The sequence below is a fragment of the Hetaerina americana genome, unplaced genomic scaffold (genome assembly GCF_022747635.1).
Source record: "Hetaerina americana unplaced genomic scaffold, ioHetAmer1.1.p SCAF_66, whole genome shotgun sequence".
Taxonomy (NCBI): Eukaryota; Metazoa; Arthropoda; class Insecta; order Odonata; family Calopterygidae; genus Hetaerina; species Hetaerina americana.
The window spans coordinates 1,123,254-1,134,615 of NW_027287272.1; the positions used below are offsets into that span (position 1 = coordinate 1,123,254).

At 35.6% G+C, this 11,362-nt stretch overlaps 1 protein-coding gene across 1 annotated transcript; it reads left to right on the top strand.

Moving 5' to 3' along the window:
- The first annotated feature begins 572 nt into the window (after positions 1 to 572).
- Positions 573 to 2,452, top strand: LOC139696057 (START domain-containing protein 10-like). The gene is made up of 6 exons (XM_071594670.1): positions 573 to 947; positions 1,028 to 1,175; positions 1,253 to 1,405; positions 1,489 to 1,610; positions 1,692 to 1,814; positions 1,965 to 2,452. The coding sequence occupies exons 1-6, from the start codon at positions 792 to 794 to the stop codon at positions 2,067 to 2,069; spliced, it is 807 nt and encodes a 268-aa protein (XP_071450771.1). The 5' UTR covers positions 573 to 791; the 3' UTR covers positions 2,070 to 2,452.
- The last annotated feature ends 8,910 nt before the right edge of the window (positions 2,453 to 11,362 follow it).

The following is an 11,362-nucleotide window of genomic DNA, read 5'->3' on the forward strand; positions in this document are numbered from 1 at the left end:
AAATCAGGCATATGACTATAAGTACAGGCCTAAATGTAGTTATGCTAGATTCTTCCCCTCTGGCACTACTGCCTCCAAAGTTACTGCACCCACAAAATGGAACAGGTTGGATTTTACCATCCTTCTAATCTAATGCAACTTATTGCCAATGTTCATTAAGTTACTATTTTGTCTTACTATTCTACTCTCTCCCCACTGTTTTTCTCCTCTCTTTTCTTTTTTATATCAATCCGCAATAATAATACCCTTTGGTATGTATATGAATTTGATATGAAGCTGTTACTGAAAATGCATATATTTTCACTCTCCTCAATTCTAATTTTATTTTAGCATAAGATAGGAAGTTCTCACCTCCTTATTATTTAACCTTAAGACACGCTCAACGACATAATTTGCTTATTGTTTTATTAATTTTAGTGTAGAACAAAAAGTTGGTTTTCAAAAGTCTCGCCGGTGTGGCTTCCACCTATAGTACATCTTGTGAACTAAAATAATTAGCGCACGTAGCGCAAAACAATGCCACTGGTCAAATGTTGAAATATGTCGTAACGTGTGACAGCAGAGAACGCATAATAGAAATATTCTGTCACAATCGGGAGAAGTTGACACTATGAGGATCTTTGACTTTTCTGTGAGAAACTTAAAGAAATTTTGGCGTTTTATTGGTATTTGATCGTCAGTTATAATATAGCAGATCGTATGTATGGGTCTCGTTGGCTTATCTGTTTTGTATTCGCACACCACTTTGGAGGTGTCTATTGATAACACAAACCAAGTATTTTCCGCCGAGAATGGACGTTGGCATAGTTAGGGTCGCGGAAGATTGTGATTTTGAAAAGCTCAAGTCCTTATTGGAAAATCATTCTGGTTGGAAACTTGATTATCATAAAGCTCAGACTAAAGTATGGACCAAATCTTCCACTGATACTAATTTTAAAATGATTAAGGTATGTATTGTTTTGTGTAGGTGATTACTGCGTGAAAATCAGATTGCTGTTCCTTTAAATGTGTATTTTTACTTTTATAGATCAAGACGATTTTTAGTGATGTAGATCCACAAATAATGTACGACGTTTTACATGATCCAGATTACAGAAAAGTATGGGACGATCATATGATTGAGTCTCGTGATATTGGATGCCTTAATCCTAACAACGACATCGGATATTATGCTTGTAAGTATGATAAATGTCAATGGTATGCTTATTGATTTCCCACCCCAGATATTTCATAATATCTCTTTCGTTTTTAGTGTCTTGCCCTCCCCCGCTTCGGAATAGAGATTTCGTACTTCAAAGATCGTGGCTAGATGTAGGGAATGAACAGTACATTCTAAATCATTCTGTATATCACAACAAATTTCCTCCACGGAAAAATTTTGTGCGAGCCAAGTCGCATCTAACAGGTTAGGTATTGTGTGGAAATGGTACGTGGCAATACGTTTCACTGTTCAGCGTTCGTTAAATGTATTTAACTCTATTCTTCTAGGTTTTCTCGTACGTGTTTGTCCAGATGGAGGTTGTGAATTAGGTTATGTATCTCAAACAGATCCACAAGGGAAATTACCGTCGTGGTTGGTGAACAGAGTGACGCAGATATTCGCTCCTAAGGTGAAAATTAATTTCACATGCAGATTTGGTGAAGATACTAATTTTTAAAAAATACATGGCATCATATTTCTTCTTTGATAGATGGTCAAGCGTTTGCACAAAGCTTCGTTGGGCTACAAGAGCTGGAAGTTGTCCCACAACCCTGATTGGAAGCCTTGGCACTTCCCTGAGCAAATGACAGCACCGCGAATTAGTGTGTCAGAGGTAAATAAACAAGTTAAAACGTTAATCCTATTGAATAGAGTAAGATAGTGATGATCAGTAGTAATATAATTTTGAAGTAAATATCAAAATTTAGAAATACTAATTGGTATTTCACAAAACTCAAAAAGTTTCTATGTTTATTGTTTGCAGTGTGTGCAATCTGAAGAGGAGAAAAAAAGCAAACAGTACAGCTCTGGCATTGATGAAAGCCACATCAAAGAAATGAAAGTAATGGATGGTATGGATGATTCCTAAACCATCCCAAAAGGACAGGACAAACACCGAAAAGCCAAGGGATGGATTGATTTGGTTTAAAGCAAAACTTCCAAAATTAATGTTTTTGTTGCGGGCGCATTTAATGAGCTGGTGGCATTTTTTTCTTTCTGTATTCTGTGCTCATAAATCTTCAAGGTTAAGTAAGTTTACTAAGACTGGAATCATAAATTATGATATTAGTATTTTTTTGGTATTTAAAAGTATAAGTTGAGCTAAAGCAGACTGTACAAGGGTACTTAAAAACTTAAATATTTTTAAATTTTCTATCACAGTTTATCAAGAGAAATTGTTGTTAGTTTATGGTACTCGATTAGTACGTACAAATGAGATAGCATTCACTGTTTTGAACAAGTGATATATACATACATACACACATATATATATATATATATATATATATATATATATATATATATATATATATATATATATATATAACTATTGTAGTGTGCTACAAGTGAGCGATTTTTGTAAACATCTAGTATTTTATATGTGTGTGAAGAGTAATATTTAATGGTATAAATTGTTAGAGTGATCCAGGTACAATGGATTTGTAACATTGCAAGCCATGCATTGAGTCCAATCTCAATGAGAGCATCGGAAGCTTTATGAAAAATTAATGCGTGGTTTTCATTACGGAGGAATGATTGTGAAACAATTTACAGCTGAAACAATAATGCTAAGCAAGTTACGATAATGTGTTACCAGGACTAGAAAATGTAACTTTTTGCCAATTATCCATTTTAGCGCTTGCTTTAGTTTTTGCATTGAGAGCCATCCAAAGGATGCAAATGGCTTTTTTTTTTCAAGCGATATGCCTGCTTTTGCAATTGTCTTCAAGTAATTTGGAATTTATTTACACTGTGCATTTTTTTTTCTCACAAAGCCAAACTTTGGCATATTTTACCACTGCCTATTACTGCAATAGTCATTATTTTTTTAGCTCTTTTGAAGAGTTAAAAGGGGTGTGCATATATTTGGGTGCTTTTTGACTGTTTTGCTACTGCAGAGAATTCATTTTTACTGATGCCTTTTGAGATGTTTCTACGTACATGCATCACCACTGTTACTCTAACGTATCAACAGTGTTGGGTAAGATGCTGTTATATTCTCCTAAGATATAGAAATGATATTTTTCCTCACTTTCCACCCAGATACATGAGATTCTATTGGTTCTAAAATTTTCTAGATTCCAGGAGTTTGCATCGGGCAATGGGACTCTAGTTGCCACTGAAGTTGCTCTTCGTGACCTAATAAAGAGTCCATAATCCATAAATCCTGACCATGTTCCGTTTATGACCCTCCCTCCTTAAATTAGTTCAGGGTGTTGAAACTCGAATCTTTGTTGGGAAATATAAAAATTCGTATCTATACCTAAAAAAATCCAGCTTAAATTAGACTTCATGGCTCTTGGAGGGGTATTCAATTCAGTGGCTGAAATTCTTTGATAAGTAATGACTGCAGTTTAAAAATTTCACTTGGGTGTAGTTCCTAAGTTGAAGGGAAAGATTAAGTTGGAAGAAAAGTGAATTAAGGTAAGAAATGACAACTTAGGGTTCAAAGTACTACGTATTATACTAATGAACCATTTTCTTTCATCAAGGTGGATATTTCAAACATCAGATCTCCAACATGATCTCTTCATGTGTTGAGAATTAGTTCTCGCACGGTGATGATACGTTTCCCTGAATTTAAAAGAGGGCCAAATCATCTTGATCTTTACACATTCAATGTTCTCTGTATAGGCATTGCAAACTGTATCTGGGTGCAGGTAGTTGTGGTTTGATAAAAGAATCTAGTAGTAAAAGTAATAATGTCAACGTTAGTATCTTGGTAGGTAACAGTGTGAAATACGTAGGCAACTTGCCCCAACACTGAATATTCAGAGACCAACCTTTGAGTCTCCCTCCTCTAGTTAGAATTCAGGGATTATACCAAAGAGTTTTGTTTATGACTTTACGTAATTTGATTGGGCTTTGTTTAAAAAGTAACACTTTAGACCATCCGAATAACTAGTGAAATTTCACAGCTAGGAGCTCAAAAAACATTTCTGTCTAGTCAAGACTTTAAAGAATTTAATCAATATAAGAAGATATTTTTTAAATTCATATATTATCCTCTGCATTTTAGGTGCTTTGATTTGTTGAGTTTAAGCTTTGTGTCCATTCTTTGCGAGGACATGAATTCTCCATTTTTACGAGGATTGCATGTACAACTTATTTAAAAAGTTGTTGAAACTCTGTAATCAGACTTGTATGGTTGCAGTGATTATTTGGTGGTGGATAACAGGTGTAGGAAAAAAAGTCTGGCCATTTGTAAGCATAAATGGTTATATGAGTCGACCAGTATTAAGGTATTTTGAGGCATTTTCTCCATTTAATTTTTAATTATGCCCTGATATCAACAAAGAAGATGTTACCATGCATGTTTGAGTCTTCATATTGTGTGGGCATCATTTTCATTCGGATGCTCATCAGGTGGAATTTTTTTTAAAGTTTAAACAGAATTGTGATCAAAATTTAACACTATCATCAATCCTAGGGTTGATTAGATTAGTTTATTCTCTCCATTTTCTGCTGAAATCTCCTTGTCTTTGAATCCTCTTTTTTTTAACAGAGTATTTTAGCTTGTAAATACTTAGTTAGCCAAGTTCCGCAAAAATAAAAGGCAGCATTCTTTTTTTTTAACCCTAAAACATATGAAATTTCAATATAAAATAAATTTTTTCAAATAAATTTCAATACTTTGCGAATATTTATTGTTGATGCATTCTCTCTCATTCTGTGCAGCATATACACGGCACGTACCAGTCTTGGGTGCCAAAAATGCACAATTGCATTGTTCGTGCATTAGTTTCTTTACGGTTTAGAAATAAAACAGCATTAGTGCATGGGATTAACGTTAATAAAACAAAGGTGGCAGCAAACACACTAACTTTGTTATCGCACATGGTGCCCTCAGTTCCCACCACGGACTTTGTTGCTGTTGTACCCACGGACTTTGTTGAGTTGTACCCACAATTTGATTGCTTGGTCTTGCACAATAAAAGACTGATGCTAAAGTTCATTGTACAGATGTAGGGATTGAAGGCCATGGCATCAGAGCCATTGGATTGGTCCTCGGGTTGATGGAATTATATTGAGATGAGGAAATAAAAAGAGGAAATTTTTTGCGTACTTAGTTTTTTTTCAATGCCTAATTTTGAGATTTATTATTTTTTTAATTGCACTTCACCAATTCATCCATTTTTGTGCCTTATCAAAGCATCACATTTTCCACAAAACAGTTGAGAAAAATCTGTCTACTCAGAAGCTTCCGGTTAAGTTGGCATAACTTCAATTTATCATTCCCTCAGTTGACCACCTCGTTAGTTTTTACTAGTTCACTGAATTCATTGTGATCCAAAATGCTTCCCATAGCACGTGCAGAATTTTATAACGGATGTCACTTGCTTATTGAGCACCAAAAAATTTTATTTACGATTACTCAAAACAGTATTCATGCATTTATAGTCCAGTTCATATTAGTTTTATTGAAATAGCATTTATTGTTGCCTCATCTTTAGTGATATATTGCGTTAAATCGTTTTTTTTTAATTGTCCAGAGACTTAATATGTGAATGGATTGGTCTTGATGAATTGAAGCCATTATTGCCATTACAGTGTTGTTCATTGGACCTTCTCCATGTGTTCTTGCCATGTTTTCCTCCTCCTATCATTCTGCGTTGAGAATTCAAATTTTTACAAAGTTAATTCCATTAGTGATTAACACTGTTCCTCCACAAAACATTGTTTCATCCCACTGCAGTTTATTGTTCAAGAAACTTTTGCAGATGACATCTTATTTGATGGGGGTGCTATCAAAGAGTTAATACACTCTTTATGAAGACGTGTCCTTTTGACTTTGTCCGCCCTATGGTTATATTGCCATTTGGCATCCATTCTCATACGTTATTGCATTTTATTACTTCGGTCCACCAAGTCCTCGGAAGTAAAAATTGGCTGTGAAACATTTGGAACTCCAAAATCGTAATACATGCGTACTTTATGTGTTATCGTAATCACAACAAGAGGATTAAATGATGGTGAGAAATGAAGTATTTGTTTCCTTTGCTATATGTAATTTATCAATTAACTTTTTCGTCTTTTGGGTCCAGGGACTCTTTTTTTGGAAGTATCTCGTCTCCCATTTTAATTGTAATGCAACATTTCATATTTACAAACTTTGCTATCAAAAGTATTTTGTGATATAAAATAGTATTTTTTTTTTCAACAATTTTTCGTTGTATTATCTCTTACGCTGCCGTCACTGCTACTTGCATAGGTGAAAGTATTTATGATGCGTAATTATTGCCGTAGTTCATGAGAAGTATGCACCATATTTTATCCGTGTTGACACGATATGCTTGTGTAATTTGTTCCATAAGGGTGAGCACCACACCATTTGCGAGTCTTTCGTGGCACCAAAACACCAAAGAATACTTATGTTAGCGCACATTTTTGTCATCTCATCTATTTTAGCCTCAGAATTACTGCAAAAAAAAAACTAAATTGACACTGTGAACATAAACAGCACTATCGAAATACTTCCCGCGTTAGTTTCTGTGTTTTTAGTGATCTCTTACGTTGAGCTATTTTACAATAAAGAAAGCATCTTCGGTTAGCGAGCATGATTGAATTGCTGGTTGTGTCTAGTGTCGTTCCAGGATGTCACCTTCCTTTGTTTTGTTATTGTCTCAGCCAAATGTATGAGTCCTATGGACTCCTAGTCATATCAGAGCTAGTTAAATTGAATAATAAAACCACAAATTGAAAGGAAAATGTGATATGGCATTATTATTGCCTATTATTGTCGTAAGGGTCTATTTCCATTGCAGGCAATTGTCTTTTGAAATCCCAGAAGTGTTTTGATATAGCATTAAACACCAAAGCATAATGTAGAGTCATTTAATTAGGGTAAATTGGCTCTCAAAGTGATTTTTTTAATGCACTTGATGTTTTGAAATTACTAATTCCATTGTTAATGTTAAGTGTTTCCTTCATGTTTTTATTTTTTTTATTTGAGAATTATGTCCTTAAAATTATTTCAAATATGTTTCATTCTAGTAAATTACCTAATAGGAGTCTTACTTCGGTTTACAATTATTGTAATTGGTGGATTAATATAATCACAAAATTTATAAGATTGTGAATATTTTTTTGAAGAGCTGATGATAGCCAGGTGATCAATAAGTATTTGAAAGGTACTCTATGAAATTGCCATTTCTTCCACGAGTTACCTCAGCATTTCAAGAAGTGCCAGTGTTAAATTGCATATGTTCCTTATAGTATAAATATATGAATAAATAAATATATATATATGTATATCAACATGTATTTGATGAGTAGTTTCGATATAGGAGATGCAGCGGTGGTGCGTATAATGTGTGCTGCATATGTTGACGTTGGGCGAGCTGTAGTGATATTTGCAAGCACCTAAATTGTTTTATTAAATTGATTAAATGAAATGTTGAAACAACAACAACCATTCACAAGTGCTGGCTCATGTGTGTTGAGCTTTTGATAAACAAATTTGAAATTTTCTCTTTTTTGAGTTTTTATTGATCGGAAACCAATTAACTGTTGATAATTGACCTGTTGACCTTGTTTTTAATGTGGTAGTTGGAAATTTGGGCGTTGAGGTAAGAGTTAAAATGTGAGAAGTTTTATGATATATTTGGCTGTTCAGACTAGTTAATTAGAATACATGATGTAGCAGTTTTATGATAAAAATAAACTCATTTCTAAGCTAATAGTGATTTTTTTTCTTGCTATTTTTTCATGTAGTATGTGTACATGTTATCCCTCCCCAAGAGCGACAACGTGGATGTGTTTGAAGGGCTTGTGCATTCCGGTGATCCCCAAGAGACATAACGGGCGTGAGCAATGATAATGTATGGCAAATCCATCATTTCCTGCATAAGATATCCCTGTTTTGATGTGCTCCGATTTTTCTCTCTCGTACCAATCTTCCTTTCCACACTCATGATTTCCTCCACAGCCTGCTGACATATACTCCTTTCTTATCATTCTGGTTAATCATGAAGAGATATGTACTTCCACCATTCATTTCATCATTCATCTTCCCTGCTTTAGCCTCTTGAATCTGATGTAATACATCGGTGGGACTGATGACCTGATCAAAATCAACACATGGAAATCTGCATGAATTAATCACACTTCCCTAATGTGCCAAATAATGATATAGTGTTACTGAATCCCTGGAAATTTTCCATGTATGAGGGTGGGCTGAAAACTAATGCACACATGCTTGTAGACCAAAAACAAAAGAGCCTTCCGAGGCACTCTTGGTGGCATGTGGAAGTAGCATCCCCCCCTCAACATGCATGCACAGGTTTGAGGTCATTTAATTCTTTGTGTATTTTGAGAAGCGGAAGTATGGAGACGTATTCTAGTGCAATGTCAAAGCGAGTTAAACAGCGTGCTGTTATCGAATTTTTAACTGCTGAATAAGTGACTCCTACTGAGATTCATCTTCGTTTAAAGGCTCTTTATGGTGACGATGCTGTTGACAGGTTTACTGTAAATTGATGGGTAATAAAATTTCGTGGTTGGGAGCCTGGAAAAGCCATAATTGTTGATGAAGCAGACAGCAAATGTTTGATGACTGCCACAGATGATAAACATTGCCAAGTTGTCAAAGATTTGATTCAAAATGGCCGTCAAATCACTGAAAAGCATATTGCTGGCCACCTTAGAATATCAAAGAAAGAAGTTTGCCCTGTTAAAGGCGGCCTGGCGCCAATAATCTTGCAACATGGCAACAACCATCCACACACCTCGTGTCCAACTGGAGAGGCTCTGCGAAACCTGAAATTTGAACCGATTCCACAACCTCCTTATTCCCGACCGCTGCAACTTCTTCTGTAAGAGTAGAACCAAACAGATTTCAGATTCCAAACCCTTCTTATTCTCCCGATTATTTTCCTTGACTCAAGAGATCTCAAAGGGTAATCATTACACCTCAGACGAAAAGGGGAAGGCAGCTGTCAAGTCCTGGATTCGAGATAAGGCTGAAGGGTTTTTCAGCGGCAAAATGAAAAAACTTGTTACATGTTGGGAGGAATGTGGCAGCCTTAACAGTGACTATATTGAAAAATAAATATATGATTTTCATTCTTTAGAATTGTACTGTAATGTGCTTCATGTTTAATGTACCCAATCTTGCTATTTGTTCCTTTTTGTGCCCTACAAGCATGTGTGCTTTACTTTTCAGCCGACCATCAAATATCTATGCCTCTTGTTGTTGTTAAATCAAGTATATGTTATGATTAAATCCTGTCTCCTGCAGACCTGTATTCCTTTTTCCCTGCAGTTGTTCCCTGTTCTCTATCTGTAGTTGCCAATTCTTATGACCCTTGCATTCCAGACCTTCATCAGTATCAAATTTTCCTTCCAGGAATGCCTGCAATTATTTCTCCTTACTGATGGAATACCCTTGTCAACTTCTTCCTCCCCATGATTGCTCAGTGGCATGTAGACTTTGAACACTGAGCAAGTTTGTTTGTTCAGCATTTACTTCTACCAATGCTTACTATGCTTATTCCTGTCATTTTGTTCAATATCATTGCTGGCTCTTCTCCTCTCCATTGTATATTACTCAATAACTACTGCCTTCCATCTCACCTCATTTATTGCTACGATGTCTGGATTTCCCCTCTCTATCACTAGCTTCGATTTTTTCGAATTCCAGTTTTCAACGTCATCCTAACATTCCAAGTGCTTTCCCTATTGGTTTGGTCCTCTTCTTTGTCTTTGCGAGGATTTTGTGAAATGACAACCATGGGAACCTTGCCTCTGGGCACAACACATGGCCCAGCGGGCAAAATCTCATTGTTGCGAGGAAGGAATTGTTCTGGTTTGGGACCAAAATGGTCCAAGTAGTAGAGATATAAGAAGAAGAATTGAGTTAGACAAAGAATCTTTCATAGGTAGGAGGTAGTTGATGATAGAGATTCTGTGTAAGGATTTTAAGAAAAGGCTCATTGATACTTTGATAGGGAGTGGGCATGTTTTTGTTCATGAGAAAATATGGCCATTGAAGCAGGATGATTAGGTGTGGATTGGAGGCTTATGAGAGACGTGGTTGAGGAGAAGGTGAAAGAGACAGAAAGGAAAATAAATGAAGTGCTAGGTATGGTGGGTGAAGAGGAGTTTGTTGGGAGAAATCCTAAGATGGCAGGAAAAATGGATGAGGGGCATATTGGTCGGCTGTGGGATTTTGAAGACTGTAACAGAGGGGAGAATGTTAGGCAAACAAGGAAAGGGGAAGGAATAGGATATGGATGTAGGATGGGAGGAGGTATGAGAAATGAAGATGGACTTGGTGTAGTATGTCAGTAGTGTAGCGTGTAACATGTATTGATGTCAGCTTGTGTTTAGTAAGAAGAGGCAAGCATCATTGTATAGTTATATAGTATGTGTCAATCCAAATCCTATCTTAGGCAGTAGACTGCCAATAATAATTTGATGCATGTTTTGCATATTAGAAGATGTTATCTGAAGCATTGTTGTTGCTCATGAATGCTCATTATTTAGATAATTTGCCCAATTACTGACTAAATTCAATGGTAACTCAGCCTCATGTTGGCATTGCATGCATAATTTGCTGTCAGAGCCTTAAAATTGTTATAACCTTTTGGGGAAAATACTGTAGATTCCCTTTGTGTTAACACTAATTTTTTTACTCTAGAGAATGTTGAAATTATAAAGATGGTGGAGTGTGGGTAAAGTGTACACATGTTCATTTTAGGATGTATGTTTTTGAGCTTGCGAGGTTAGTTAGTGAGACATATAGTATTCTTAACTAAAATACTAATTTAATCAAGTCATGAGCCTGTTCTTTGGTCATCTCCACATTTACTCTGAGATAGATTTTAATCAATAAAAATGAAACTATCCCCACTGTTGCATATCTGAATATAAATTTCCTCAACTCACTTACTTTTAATGTGATGAAGGGTGTTTTATTTAACTTTTTTTAAAGATTCATTTTTCATTCTGAAAAAATCATCAGCCCTTTTACAAATTCTTAAATATGGTGGGGATTGCATGATCAGCAAGCAAGAATGCATTTGCTATCTCGTTTTATCTTAGATTTACGTCTGAGGTGAATGTTATGTCAAATACTCCAAAGGACTCGGAAAGGGTTGATTTTTACAATAGGTCATGTGTCTTAAAAATCAATTGTAGTGTGTAGTTATTGTAGTCAAC

What these genes read in the sequence shown, in the direction of transcription:
- LOC139696057 (XM_071594670.1), top strand. Translation starts at nt 792, where the DNA reads ATGGACGTTGGCATAGTTAGGGTCGCGGAAGATTGTGATTTTGAAAAG. An exon ending in CTAATTTTAAAATGATTAAG is followed by an intron (nt 948 to 1,027) that starts GTATGTATTGTT and finishes TTACTTTTATAG; the next exon opens with ATCAAGACGATTTTTAGTGA. An exon ending in CGCAGATATTCGCTCCTAAG is followed by an intron (nt 1,611 to 1,691) that starts GTGAAAATTAAT and finishes CTTCTTTGATAG; the next exon opens with ATGGTCAAGCGTTTGCACAA.